The sequence below is a fragment of the Gopherus evgoodei genome, chromosome 9, assembly GCF_007399415.2.
Source record: "Gopherus evgoodei ecotype Sinaloan lineage chromosome 9, rGopEvg1_v1.p, whole genome shotgun sequence".
NCBI classification, from domain to species: Eukaryota; Metazoa; Chordata; order Testudines; family Testudinidae; genus Gopherus; species Gopherus evgoodei.
The window spans coordinates 79,354,143-79,369,875 of record NC_044330.1 but is presented as its reverse complement, the minus strand read 5'-3'; the positions used below and the strand labels follow the sequence as shown (position 1 = coordinate 79,369,875).

At 43.3% G+C, this 15,733-nt stretch overlaps 1 protein-coding gene across 1 annotated transcript in view; it reads right to left on the bottom strand.

The window, feature by feature from the left end:
* The window catches only part of POF1B (POF1B actin binding protein), a 57,636-nt gene that overhangs the window by 30,378 nt on the left and 11,525 nt on the right, over positions 1-15,733 (bottom strand). The window contains exon 2 of the mRNA XM_030574226.1: positions 5,650-5,757. Coding sequence (XP_030430086.1) covers positions 5,650-5,757 — 108 coding nt within the window. The remainder of the gene's footprint in view (positions 1-5,649; positions 5,758-15,733) is intronic.

Sequence of the window (15,733 nt, the reverse complement as noted above, 5' to 3'; positions counted from 1 at the left end):
ACATCTATTATTTTTACATATCCATGATTTTTGGTGAGCCTGAGTCATGATTTTTGAACAATTGGGGTTGGCAAATACTGCAAGATGAGTGAGGTAATATATTTTATTGGGCCAATTTCTGTTAGTGAGAGAGAGAAGCTTTACACAGAGCTCTTCTTCAGGTCTGGGAAATACACTCAGGGTATGGTTACACTTGCAGCTGTACAGCGCTGGGAGTTAAACCTGTCTTCGTACAGCTGAGTAGGGAAAGCACTGCAGTCTGTCCACACTGACAGCTACCAGCGCACTGTCGTGGCCACATTTGCAGCGGCATTGGGAGCGGTGCATTATTGGCAGCTATCCCAGCGTTCAAGTGGCTGCAACGTGCTTTTCAAAAGAGGGGGATAGGGTGGAGTGTGACAGGGAGTGTGGGGAAGAGAGAGTGTGGATTTTTGGAGCTGTTAGCAGCTGCCTTGCAAGTTCTGACCCCCTCCCCCATCCCTCTCTCTCTCTCACTCACTGAAAGCAAACAGCAGCTGTTTGGTTTTTTCCCCTCACAGACTAGATAAGCAGCCGCTTGCCGAACTGGACCCTTCCCCTCCCCCCCTGCTCGCTGTGCTGCTTCTCTCCTCAAGCTCCCTCTCTTCAAGCAAACACTAGCTGTGGGAGTTCCAAAGGGAGCCCCCCTGCCTGCCTCTGCACATTCACAGCAAACACTCGCTGTGTTTGGTTTTTTGATAAGCAGCCTCGGGAGCCCGGAGTTCACAACAAAACAAAGAGAGGCATCACAACCAAACAAAGAGAGTTATCTTTACTTAAAAGGATTATGGGAAGCTTCCGGAGGTCAGTTACAGCGTACTAAGATTATTCCCTGTTTACACTGGCACCCCAGTGCTGCAGCAGCAGCGCTATACTCTTTATTCCTCTCATGGAGGTGGAGTACAAGCAGTGCTGTAGCCAGGGAGATACAGCGCTGTACGTGCCTTGCCAGTGTGGACAGGGAGTAAGTTACAGTGCTATAAAGCCACTAACAGCGCTATAACTCTCAAGTGTAGCCAAGGCCTCAGAATATCACTGCTAAATACAAGGTGGAACAGATTGTTTAACATAAGTAGTTAACACATTTTTCAAGGGACCATTCAAGATTAATAGGCCACTTTACCTTGACTGGTTCCTTGAAATGTGTATTAACTACTTATATTAAATGATCTGTTCTACCTTGTATTTAGCAATGACACTCTGAAGTCTGGTCTACACTACAGAGTTAAGTTGACACAGAGCAGCTTACGTCGACCTAACTATGGAAGTGTCTACACTTAGGCCATGGCTACACTAGAGAGTTGCAGCGCTGGTGAGGGGGTTACAGCGCTGCAACTTAGGATGTGGCCACACTTGCAAAGCACGGCCAGCGCTGCAATTCCCTGGTTGCAGCGGTGGCTATACACCCGGTCGAGCCTTGGATCACCAGCGCTGGTCAGCAAGTGTGGACCCCACCAGCGCTTTTATTGACCTCCGGGGTATAAGGAGGTATCCCAGAATTCCTGTCCACAACAAACCGGAAGAAAGGGAGAGCTCGGAGTTCAGCCAAACTGCTTATTTAAAAAACACAAACAGCTCCTGTTTGCTGAGCGAGGGGAGGCAGCCAGGGGAATTACTTTGGAATGTTCACAGCTGTTTGCTTGAAGAGAGAAACAGCACGCTCACACTGCAGAGGGGGAGGGGGAAGTCCATGTTGAGCAGATGCTTATCTGGTCTGACGGCTATTTAGGAGTACATAATTTGCATTTAGTGAATGAGAGAGGGGCGGGGGAAGGGGGTCAGAACTTTTAAAATGATTGAAGGTAGACACAGTGTGTCTTCCAGTCCTTAGAACTTGCAAGGCAGGGAGCTGAGAACAGTGTCAACTCCAAAAATCCATTCTGTCTGTCTCCTCCACGCTCCCTGTCACATTCCACCCCACCCCCCTCTTTTGAAAAGCACGTTGCAGCCACTTGAATGCTGAGATAGCTGCCCACAATGCACAACTCCCAACAGCGCTGCAAATGCTGCAAATGTGGCCACACTGCAGCGCTGGTAGCTGTCAGTGTGGCCACACTGCAGCGCTGGCCCTACACAGCTGTACGAACACAGGTGTAACTACCAGCGCTGCAGAACTGTAAGTGTAGCCATGGCCTTACGCTATATCTACATTAGCAATTGAACGACAAAACTTTTGTCTTTCGGAAGTGTTAAAAAAAACAAACCTGGAAGACAAAAGTTTTGCCGTGACAAGTGCCAGTGTGAACAGCGTGCTGTCGGCAGGAGAGCTCTCCTGCTGACAATGCAAACGCTGCTCATTGGGGGTGAACGCTTTTTGTCAGCAGGAGAGCCGAAAAACAGCAGCCACACTGCATGACTTTTAGCAGCACAGCTGTAGTGTCACAGCTATGTCACTAAAACCTGTGCAGTGTAGAAATAGCCTTAAATTTTGCTCCTGCCACTGTAACTGCCCTGCTACACCGACTTAATAATTCCACCTCCACGAGCAGCCTAAAGTCAAGGTTGATGCAATTAGGTCAATGGAGTGTCAGTGTAGACACTGTGTTGCTCACATTGACTGTTACTGGTTTTCAGGAGCTGTCCCACAATGCCCCACACTGACAGCATAATCGATAAAAGCGTTCCTGTTTAGGACGCGGACCACCAACACAAGGAGCCAAGTGCAGATATGCACAAGCAATGTAATTACTGCAGCGACTGTATGCCTGCGTAAGTTAGGTTGATTTAATTTTGTAGTATACACTTGGCCTCAGTTAGTTTCCCAGACCTAAAAAAGAGCTCTGTGTAAGCTTGAAAGCTTATCTCTCACACCAGCAGAAGTTGGTCCAATAAAAGATATTACCTCACCTACCTTGTCTCTAATGTTTGAACACTCAAACACAACTCTTCAGAATCTTAAGAGTTGAAAATCAAGGGGCTGTGTGATTTGTAATAATTTTTATATTTTACATATGAGATAAATATTTCAATAAAGTTAGCATTCTTAACATATCCATTCATGAAATGGTACTTCACTTGTTTTTTATATTTAGATTCTATTACTATTCTAACATATGTTCCTTTGACATATCCTGCTATAGTAAGAAACACAGCAGTAAGGAAAAGAGATCAACTTTGAAAGACTTCTATTTCTTGACTTTTTCACTGCAGCACAGTTTAGTAAGGAAAGTATTTGGAACTGAATTTCATCTGGAGATGGGTCAGTAAATTTGCTTCATGAATTTTCAAGTTTTTGATTATCACAGTGAACAATGTATAGTGACAGCTGCAACATTTTTCACATATTATGCAGACTACATGATGCCACATCATTTATGTTTTTATAATGCAGGAAAAATGCAACTTTTTTAATTTATCAAGCATATCAGAGTGACAAGGAAATTGTAAGTAATCTAGAAGCTAGTTTTGGGCACAACTCAACAAAGCACTGCAGCATACACTTAAGTCCCATTGAAGTCAATATACTTCAGCGCTTGCTGATTTGGGATCTTAATCCTGCAAGTCTAATTTAAATAAAGAAATAATTAAATATGTCCACATATAATGCATTTTAAAAATCAGCAGCCCTAGATTTGTTTGTTGTTGTTTCTTAGTACTTAAAACGGAACATTTGAGTTTGTGAAGTTTTTTTTTTGTAAAATATACAAGCATTCCCTCACTCTTTTCCACTCAAAACTTCTCCAACTTTGGAAAAGTTATGCAGGGAGATGAGACCCTTTACACATAGGGTAGTTCTACCGCATTCAGTGGCAAAAAAAGGAGGAAGAAAACAAAAATCCAAAATTTCACAATTTTTTTCCCACTTTTTGAACAAGACAAACATTTCATGTTTAAATTGTCACCTTATTTCAAAGTTTTCTGAGGAAAAATTAAATTAAATCTAATGAAAAAATACGTTTTTGATCAACCCCCATTTTTTTGGTAGCAAATTTTTTCAGTTGAAAATTTTCAACTAGCTCCATCACAATGTAATTAGCCAGAAACAGAGTAAGATTCCAAACAATACCTTTCCTTATAGTCTTGTTTTTCTAAAATTAATGCAATTTGGAATTATTTCTAGAAATCAGTGGGACTATTCCCATGCGAATGTAGTTACCAATAAGAGTAAAGGTTCCACAGTCGGGCTCAAAATTATAGTACACCTCTACCTCGATAAAATGCAACCCGATATAACAAATTCAGATATAAAACGGTAAATCAGTGCTCCGAGGGGCGGGGCTGATCCAGTGGATCAAAGCAAGTTCAATATAACACGGTTTCACCTATAACATGGTAAAAATTTTTGGCTCCCGAAGACAGTGTAGAGGTGTACTAGCAAATAAAGAAACATAGCAACTTCAGCTTCAATTTAAAAGGAAGTTTGAGGGGAAAGTTTAACCAACAGGCTGCACACTTTGTAGTTTCTGGAAGGCCAAGCTCACTGCAGATCCCAGGGGCTCCTTGCATTTTCTCTCCCCTCCATAAGCTCCTCATGTGCTACCCCATTATCTCCCTCTATTTCATGGACACCCTGCAATTCCCCTCAATGTCCTTCCTGCCATGGGTTCTGTGTGCTCATTCTATTCTTTCCTCCTCCAATAACAGGGACCCCATTCTCTCCACCATGTCAGTTGCTGTGTGCCTCTTCTCCCCATCCCGCATTCACCCCTTGGCAGGGGCTCCATTTACCCTCATTCCCATTTCCTTCCCCCATGCCAGGAGTTCTGTGTGCCCCCCACTCCTTCCATTCCATGGTCCCTCATTCTCCCCTCCTCATGACAAGAGCTCCCTGTGGGCACCCATTCCCCTGACCATCTGGGAGATACGTCATTCACTGGGTCAACATCTTAACTCTACTGGGGTATTGTTATGATTGAAGGCATTAATGGGTGCCATCAACCAGTTGTTTGATCTACAGACAACTGCGGAGGTGCTTAAAACTGTTGATCTGTTAAACAGAAGATAGGGGTTCCACATGTACCCCATTTCTCCCCTTTTGATTTCCCTTCAAAATAACAGGGTTCTGGCCACAACATTCCCTGAAATTTTGGAACTGATCAGATGTGACATTCAGAAAAGTTATTGTGTTAGGGTACATCTAGACTACCTGCCATAACGGTGGGTAGCAATCGATTTCTCGAGGATCGATATATCGCATCTCATCTAGACGCGATATATCAATCCCCGAAAGTGCTCCCTTCGACTCCGGAACTCCACCAGCACGAACAGTGGTAGCAGAGTCGACGGGGAGCTGTGGACGTGGATCCCGCGCCATGAGGACAAGAGGTAAATTGATCTAAGATACTTCAACGTCAGTTACGCTAGTCACGTTGCTGAAGTTGCGTATCTTAGATCGACCCCCACCACCACCAGTATAGACCAGTCCTTATATACAGACAGACATAGAAATGCCATCAAGTTGAGTGTAGGCCATTGTGAGCTTGGCCAATAGATGTTCCAAATCCTGCTCACTGTACTCATAAAAGAAAATCCATTGATTTTAAGTGAGGATTTGGCCCTTACATGAACTAAAACAATTCTATCAGATTTGCTTTAATTTCCAAGAGAAGTAAAAACTTGAGACAGTAGTAGAAAAGTGTTTGTTTTCTTGCACAACAGATTTTAATAGAAATGATACAAGAAATCATTCACCTGTTCAGGATTTAGCAACTCATATTTTCTTATTGTCTTTTCATAGATAACATTGTTCCCTGGGCAGTAACTTCCTCCTCTCAGAAATGGAGACAATGGCTCCTGTAAAACATTAAAAAAAAGTGTTAATATACAATCTTGTGGATATACCACTCCTATTTAGAATTAGCACTATTTTGAATAAAAAGTGTTGAAGTTGTTGTTTTTTACAAACGAAAGGACAAGAGCAACATATTTAGGCATGATACAGTACTGTGTACATTGAAGTAGTAGCTGAGGGTACGTCTACACTACGGGATTATACTGATTTTATAGAAACTGTTTTTTTAAAACAGATTGTATAAAGTCGAGTGCACGCGACCACATTAAGCACATTAATTCGGCAATGTGCATCCATGTACCGAGGCTGGTGTCGATTTCCAGAGCGTTGCACTGTGGGTAGCTATCCCGTAGCTATCCCATAGTTCCCGCAGTCTCCCCCGCCCCTTGGAATTCTGGGTTGAGATCTCAGTGCCTGATGGGGCAAAATACATTGCCACGGGTGGTTCTGGGTACAGCCTCACCTCCCCCTCCATGAAAGCAGCAGACAACCGTTTTGCACTGTTTTGGGTGAACTGTGCAAATGCCATAGCACAGCAGTCATGGACATTGTAAACACCTTGCGCATTATCGTGCAGTCTATGCTGAACCAGGACCTGCAAAACCAGGCAAGGAGGAGACGGCTATGGCAGTGCGGCGACGAGAGTGATGAGGACATGGACATAGAATTCTCTCAAAATGTGGGCCCCTGCGCGCTGGAGATCCTGATGGTAATGGGGCAGGTTCTAGCCATTGAACACTGATTTTGGGCCCGGGAAACAAGCATAGACTGGTGGGACAGCATAGTTTTGCAGGTTTGGGACGACTCCCAGTGGCTGCAAAACTTTCGCATGCGTAAGGGCACTTTCATGGAACTTTGTGACTTGCTTTCCCCTGCCCTGAAATGCCATAATACCAAGATGAGAGCAGCCCTCACAGTTGAGAAGCAAGTGGCAATAGCCCTCCGGAAGCTTGCAATGCCAGACAGCTACCGGTCAGTCGGGAATCAAATTGGAGTGGGAAAATCTACTGTGGAGGCCGCTGTGATGCAAGTAGCCAAAGCAATCATTAAGCTGCTCCTACGAAAGGTTGTGACTCTGGGAACTGTGCAGGTCATAGTGGATGGATTTGCTGCAATGGGATTCCCTAACTGTGGTGGGGCAACAGATGGAACCCATATCCCTATCTTGGCACCGGAGCACCAGGGCACCCAGTACGTAAACTGCAAGGGGTACTTTTCAATGCTGCAAGCACTGGTGGATCACAAGAGACGTTTCACCAACATCCACGTGGGATGGCCGGGAAGGGTTTATGACGCTCGTGTCTTCAAGAACACTACTCTGTTTAAACGGCTGCAGCAAGGGAATTACTTCCCAGACCAGAAAATAACAGATGGGGATGTTGAAATGCCTGTAGTTATCCTGGGGGACCCAGCCTACCCCTTGATGCCATGGCTCATGAAGCCATACACAGGCAGCCTGGACAGTAGTCAGGAGTTGTTCAACTACAGGCTGAGCAAGTGCAGAATGGTGGTAGAATGTGCATTTGGCCATTTAAAGGTGCACTGGTGCACATTACGGACTCGCTCAGACCTCAACCAAACCAATGTCCCCTTTGTTATTGCTGCTTGCTGTATGCTCCACAATCTCTGTGAGAGTAAGGGGGAGACCTTTATGGTGGGATGGGAGGCTGAGGCAAATCACCTGGCCGCTGATTACGCGCAGCCAGATATCAGGGCGATCAGAAGAGCACACCAGGAAGCGGTGCGCATTAGAGAAGCTTTGAAAATGAGTTTCATCACAGGCCAGGGTACAGCATGACTGCTCTGTTTGTTTCCTCTTGATTAACCCCCCCCTTGATTGACTCATTCCCTGTAAACAACCCACCCTCCCCCTTCGATTACAGCTTGCTTAAGGAAATAAAGTCACTATCGTTTAAAAATCATATATTCTTTATTAATTGATTATAAAAAGAGGGAGAGAACTGACAAGGTAGCCCGGGTGTGGTTTGGGAGGAGGATAGGAGGGAAGGAAAAGGCCACTAAAAAAATTTCAAAGTAATGACAGCCTTTTGGTTGGGCTGTCCACGAGGGTGGAGTGGGCGGGTGCACGGAGCCTCTGCCTACGCGTTCTTACACGTCTGGGTGAGGAGGATGTGGAACATGGTGAGGGTGGTTACACAGGGGCTGCAGCGGCACTCTGTGATCCTGCTGCTGTTCCTGAAGCTCCACCATATGCCGGAATGTGTCAGTTTGATCACGCAGCAGGCCCAGAGTTGCATCCTGCCACCGCTGATCTTCCTGCCACCACCTCTCATCTCGAGCGTCCGTCCTGTCCTCACGTTCACTGGCATCTTTCCTGTATTTGCTACCATGTCCTTCCACTCATTCAGATGAGCTCTTTCATTGCGGGTCACTTCCATGATTTCTGAGAACATTTCGTCAGGTCTTTTTTTTCCGCCGCCTTATCTGAGATAGCCTTCGGGATAGAGTAGGGAGGCTTGAAAAATTTGCAGCTGCATGAGGGAGGGAAAAAAGGGAGAGAAGTATTTAAAAAGATACATTTTACAGAACAATGTTTATACTTTTTCACAGTGAACAACACTATTCGCCTTACATAGCACATATGATTTCACTACAAGGTCACATTTTGCATCTTAAAATTGAGTGCCTGTGGCTCTGGTGTTAGAGATCTCACAGACGCAGATCTGGGCAGCAGAATTCGGCTTGCATGTGGCCATGGTAAGCCATTGTCTTTCAGCTTCTGCAGCCTTCATATATCCAGCGCCCTCCTTTACCAAATAGCAAGCAAAGCCCGTTCAGTGCTGCTTCTTTCCTATTAACATGCAGCAGCAGAAACCACCACCCCCCATCCAATTCTCTGGGATGATCACTTTATCCCTCCTTCCACCGCGTGGCTGGTATCATGGAAGATCACTGCTAGCCAAATGCAAAAAAGCTCAGCGCCAATCACCCACCCCCCTTCTCCCTGCTTGGCTACCTGCAAGGAAGGATTTCTTTTAAGCCACATGCAAACAGCCCAGTAGGAATGGCCATCTCTGTCCCCTTACTTAAATTCCTGAATTTCAATCAGGTTACCATGAACGATATCACTCTCCTGAGGATAACACAGTGAGATAAAGAACGGATGTTGCTTGAATACCAGCAATCACCGGGACCATACGCAGCTAGGCTTTGTCATGCTGTGGTACCAGATTACTTGCTACATGCATGGCGTGGTCAAGTGTCCTACCATGGAGGACGGAATAAGGCTGCCCTGCCCAGAAACCTTCTGCAAAGGGTTTTGGAGTACCTCCAGGAGAGCTTCATGGAGATGTCCCTGGAGGATTTCCGCTCCATCCCCAGACATGTTAACAGACTTTTCCAGTAACTGTACTGGCCGCGAATGCATCCCAAGCCCTCAGGGCAAAATTAATCATTAAAAAACGCTTGCTTTTAAACAATGTTTCATATTTACAAAAGGTACACTCACCAGAGGTCCCTTCCATGGCTTCATTGTGTGAGACAGTGGCTTGGGAGTGCTGGGAGGGTAATTCTGTCAGTCTGAGAAAAAGCTCCTGGCTGTTGGGGAGAGCGGAGTGCTGTGTGCTCTCTGCAAGCTCGTCCTCCTCTTCTCCTCCTCCTCCTCCTCATCTTCCCCGTCCACAGAATCCTCAGCCATGGCTGAGATTACCACCCCCAACTCCAAATCCACAGACTGAGGAGGGGTAGTGGTGGCAGACCCCCCGAGAATTGCATGCAGTTCAGCATAGAAGTGGCATGTTTTCGGCCCTGCCCCGGACCTTCCGTTTGCTTCTTTGGTTTTCTGGTAGGCTTGTCTGAGCTCCTTAACTTTCACACGGCACTGTACTGAGTCCCTGGTGTGGCCTCTCTGCATCATGGCCTTGGAAATTTTTTCAAATGTTTTTTCATTTTGTCTTTTGGAACGGAGTTCTGTTAGCACGGAATCCTCTCCCCATACAGCGATCAGATCCAGTAGCTCCCATGCGGTCCATGCTGGAGCTCTTTTTCAATTCTCAGGAGACTGCATTGTTACCTGCGCTGATGAGCTCTGCGTGGTCACCTGTGCTGGTGAGCTTTCCACGCTGGCCAAACAGGAAATGAAATTCAAAAGTTTGCGGAGCTTTTCCTGTCTACCTGGCCAGTGCATCCGAGTTCAGATGGCTTTCCAGAGTGGTCACAATGGTGCACTGTGGGATACTGCCCGGAGGCCAATACCATCGAATTGCGGCCACACTAACCCTAATCTGACATGGCAATACCGATTTCAGTGCTACTCCCCTCATCGGGGAGGAGTATAGAAATCAGTTTTAAGAGCCCTTTATATTGATATAAAGGGCTTTGTTATGTGGACGGGTTAAATTGCTTTAACTCTGCTAAATTCAGTATAAACGCGTAGTGTAGACCAGGCTTGAGACACTAAAAGGTCATATTAATTTTACATGGTGAACAAATATTTAATAATGAGCTCTGCAATATAACAGGGAAAGGCATAACACAATCAAATGGCTAGAAGCTGAAGCTAAGAAAATTTAACTGGAGGAAATAAGGCATACATTTTTAACAGTGAGAGTAATTAACTATTAGAACAATTTACCAAGGGTCCTGGTGGATCCTTCAGCACTGACAATTTTTAAATCAAGATTGAATATTTTCCTAAAAGATCTGCTCTAAGAATTATTTGAAGCAAGTTCTCTGGCTTGTGTTATACAGGAGGTCTGACTAGATGATCACAATGGTCTCTCCTGGCCTTGGAATCTATAATTTGAGCTCCATAAGGAAGTGTGTTGAATCAATGGGGCTCAGCTTGTTTCCACTGAAGTCAACAAAAACCTCCCACTGACTTCTATGAGCCTTGGATCAAGCCCTTAGAGAGTATACAAGATTGAGCTCATAATTATTATCATTGATATAATCTGCCTGTCCTTGCACAGTTTAAAGTGCTAAATCAATTCTGTAGGAGAGAAACTGACCTAAAACACATGTGTTAAGAAGATGACAACTGTTCAGAGTAGACCAGAGTAGAGCACAGATATATAAGTAAGAGGAAGGAAACGAAATACTGCAAGGAGACGTATTGCCTCAGCAGAAGGAAGTCTGATTTTGGTTCCTCAGAGCAGCTTGGAGCAGGAGAGCAAGGCAGAAACAAAAAGCATAACTCAGATGGATCCAAGTATTGACTGGTCACTGGGTTTATCTATATAAACACCCACTTCATGGGAAGCCGTGCCGTAAATCTACCACACACTAGCCTGGTGCACACTAGCTCCACAGCGTGCTTTGATCTACCCCTCTACAAGTAGATCAGCATGCCCTTTGGAACTTTTAGTGCATGACGGCACGGTCCACATGGATAGCTAGTGTGTGGCAGGCTAACGCAAGGTAGATTTACCCCCCAGCATACCGTGAACTAAGTGTTTGTATAGGATATGTCTACAATGCAATGTAAACCCAGGGTTAGCAGTCTCTGGGTTTGTTAATCTAGAGTATCTACTCCAGGTTAGGAATTGTTGAACATGTGGCCCCAAATGGGGCTCCAACATCTACATTGCATTATGCAGGCCTGAGTTCAACCACCCATATCCCAGACTTCCTAGCACCCTCCCAAAATGGCCACTCTAACCCTTTGTGGTGCAGTGTGGGAAAATTTGGCTATCCACAAAACCTGACTATCCAGAGAACAAAGGAAGTTTGCTTGTGGGATTGTGGGATACTTTTGGTGCCTTCCCAGAGCACTAGTCCAAAAGGGCTTGAACCCTGCATCCAAATTTGACTCAGGCTCAGACTCTTCATCCCTGTGAGGGGATCCTGGGAGCCTGGGTTAGTGCAATGCATGTGTAGGTGAAAGGGGGATTAGGTTTAAGCCTGAGTTCAAACCCTGGGCTTGCATTGCAGTGACTAAACTTGGGCACCCAACAAAACGGCACTTTTCAAAATCTGGACCTATGCAACTTGCCCGAAGTCATAACAAAATTCTGTGCCAACGCCATTAAAAGGACATGGATCTCCAGTCCTAAGCCAGAGTTTTATCAACAAGATCTTCCTTCCTTTTCTGAGCTAATAAAAAATACGTTGAGGGTTCCCAGGCTTCTGAGCTAGCAACAATACTGCGTCCAGCATATTTTAAAGAACTGGTTGTGGGAGAGACTGTTTAATATAAAGAAGTAGCATTTCTATGTCTGTGGCAGCCGTTCATGAAAATCAGTCACAGACATTCTTTAGCCTAAACACAACTCTTCCACATATTTGGGTTAAGCAGTACTTTAGGGTGGTCTTTAAATAATGAAAATGGCTAGACACATTGTGCTCATGCTAAAACATCTATGTCCTCTTGCCACACTAGTGCACATCTGCTTTCACCCCCAATCACCAGTGCTCAATTTCATGCAAGTAATTAGGTTTTTTAGCATTATTGAGCATTGTGCACATTTCCCCACATTATACAGAAGACTTGGGGACAGGGGCAATCATCTGTTGGGCAAAATTAGAATGCTCAGTGCTAACATTTTCTTTTTTTCAGTTCTTTCATTTGCACGTAACACCAATGGAGTTAGCCTCTGTGCCTTGTCTGCAAAATGTGGGTAAGAATCAAAGCTTATGCAGACTTAATGGGACAAAGCTTCAGCTAGTATAAATCAGTATAACTCCAATGAACTCAACAGAGCTGCACCAATTTATACTAGCTGAAGATATGACCCATAAAGTACTCATCTCTAAAATGAAAAGCACTGTAAATACATTATTTATTGTTTTCTCAGTGCCTCCCTTCTGAGATGAGAAGAAAAGAAAATCTGTATTTTATTTAAATAGTGAAATAACTGGAACATTAGAATTGCCAGATCAGACCACTAGACCACCTACCTCAGTATCCCATACCTGACAGCCCCAAGTGCTTCAGAGGATAGTGCAATGACAGCTGTGAAATAAGATGTTCCCAGGAGAAGTGTCTCCTTTTAATTTGATCATTTTCATTCTCTAAATTCTATAATTAAAAAAAAAATTCCTACCAATTGTGTTTGCTTTCATTTGGCAAGTATTTGTTTCCACTTCTTCTTCTAGTGTAGCATCCACATCAAATTGTCAATTTAATTCCATATCTGCACCAGCAACAGTAACAACATCAAGGACAGAGCTACAGCCCAAATCTACATTCCTCAAGTAGAGAGACAAGGTGGGTGAGGTAATATATTTTATTGGACCAATTTCTGTTGTTGAGAGAGAGAGACAGAGAGAGAGAGAGAAAGAAGCTTTCGAGCTACACAGAGTTCCAAACCGGAAGAAGAACTCTGTGTAAGCTCAAAAGCTTGTCTCTCTCACCAACAGAAGCTGATCCAATAAAAGATATTACTTCATGCATCTTGTGTCTCTAATATCATGATACAAACATGATACCACCATATTCCTCAAGTAAGCAGAATTCCCACTGAGGTCAGTTTGAGGATTGGGTCTTTTGTTAGTTAACTGTTATAGAGCATCAGGAATAATTCACAGGTCATGGTCACTTCCTCCCCCTAACAACTCAGCAATGCCAGGAAGATCTTTGTTGTGGTTATCAAAATATTAAATCAAGGAGGCATTCATCACTGGATAAGAGCAATTCCAAAGTAGGTCAGATATCCAGTTTGGAAATCCCACATCTGTGTTGTACTGTAATACACAGCCTGCACCAGTTTTTCAATCCTCCTCCTAAAGCGTGAATCATAACACCAGGAAAAAGAAATCGAAGTAGAAAAAAGACTCTACCCTAGCTAAGCATCAATTATAGTAATTAGAGAATGTCAAAGTTATGAGTACTGTTGAAGACTTGTCATAGTCTTGATCACATTTTCTCCTCTTTGCATAATTAGGGCCTGATCCTGCAAACTTTCATCATGCAAGTAATCCTACTGATGTCAAAAGGACTCCTTATATGAGTACACAACATTCAAAAGAAAAGACGATATATGGCTTATAAAGTATAACCATGTTTCCAAATTATCCTAATTTTTAAAAGGATCTGGACTATAAACTGAAACACCTACAAATTAACACGTGATTGATTTCTTCACACAAATTTCACTTCCCGAAGATTGTACACTTTATAGATATGTTGTTTTGTTTCTCAGTCTTTGGCTCAAGATAATTACTTAGGTTGAGACTGCCTCTCTGAGGCAGGGAGCTTCTTTTTTGTTGTGTGTTTGCACAGAGCCCTGGGCAAGATGCACTCCTATGAACTCTGGTAATACAAATAAACACTCCGGAAAAGTCTGTTTTTTGTTTTGTTTTTTTAATTCTGAGGTACATACTGTAGTGTGGTGCATTGAAAAAATGTATCCTTTTAAGAAACTGGATTATATATAAATTAAATAATCTGTTAAAGAGCCTTCAAACCTGCCTAAACTAAATCCACTGCCTCAGGGCTTTGGAATACATAACTCATGCTATTAAGCTCTCTCATTTGTAACCAGACATGCCAAACATGCAAAAAAAAATAAATGCAGAAATTGGGCTTGTTTTTGGCTTAATTGGCTTGTAGAGTTGCTTATTGGCTAGTTTTTGGCTTGTAGCTTGTTGCGTATTTTTTTTTCCAATCAGCTCCCCAGCAAGCAGGAGCAAAGAGGGGGAGAGAGTCAGGGGTGCACAGCAGGCCCACTACAGTCCCAGACTGCACGCCCGGGCGATCTAGTCACAAAGTGTTGGGGTTCTTAGGGATTGTCTTGTTTTAGCCTTGTTTTGAAATGAAATTAGCTTGATTTTTTACTTATTCTGAAAGTCGGGGTACTTATTTACCACGTGAAAATTGATAACTGTGCTTCTAACTTGTAAAACTATTTTATGCTAGTAAAAGTACTGAAGCATTCTCAGAGGTATAAAGACCAGGAGACTATTAAGGTAGAATACATCTCTCATCTTCTAAGATTTAAGGAAAGATTCTAAGCTCTACGTATAATAATATATTTAGAGCTCAGAGGGATATTTTACTTTCACAAATCCGTGTTCACTTTCAAGATACGTACACTCTGTTTTTTACCTCAAAAGCATGTACCAGTTACACCCATTTAAATTCATAGCAATGCCTCTGACTTAAACATGTGACCCGATCACATCCTTTGCCCTGGTCTACATTGTGCGGGGGGAGGGGCGGAGAGTGAGAAACTATCTAAGTTATGCAACTTCAGCTACGTGAATAATGTGTAATGACACCAGACCACCACTGCTTCAGATAAAAATCAAAAACTATAAAGAATATATACAAGGCAAGCAAAATGTATCTGAAGGGTATCTTAAAATATGAATGTTGCCATTTCAAAAAAAATTTAAAAAAAAAATCAGAAATAAGAATTCCAGCAACAGATTTATAAATTCTGCTAACCAATGACCTAACAGTGTGCAAATACAATAGTTAATTTATCACTATACAATATAATCAAAGAAATAAAATCATGACAGATAAGATCTCTACCTCTGAACAGAGATCATGAACTAGATTCTCTCATCAATTAAATTGGGGTAAATTGTAACTCTGTAGCCTTCAGTAGAGTTACTCCTATTTACACCAATGTAAACTGAGAACAGAATCCATCCCGCTATCCAGAGAAACAAAAACACTCAGAAAAGATCATGAAAAGTAAAAGAAAAATCTGTTATAAGCATCAGGCTGTGAGATTGCCTATAAATGAACAAGACTTACAATTTATTATTATTTTTTAATAATCAGGTTCTCTAATTGTCACTCCTCTTCCTCCATGTTAATCTACTAAACTTGGGAACTGAGAGGAGGGGGTGTAATTCTTTGGCTCTTGGTCCCAAACAAAACAGACAGATCATAGCATTGGCTAATATTCCACTGGCATCAATAGGAGCTGAGGATGCTCTGCACCTCAGAGGACCTTGACCCTGCAAACCTTCACTCACTCAAGTACGAACTCTTCACATGAAGGTTTGCAGGACTGAGCCCTGAGCCTTTTTCACATTAAAGCAAAACATTTTTCTTGTTATTTCATGTTC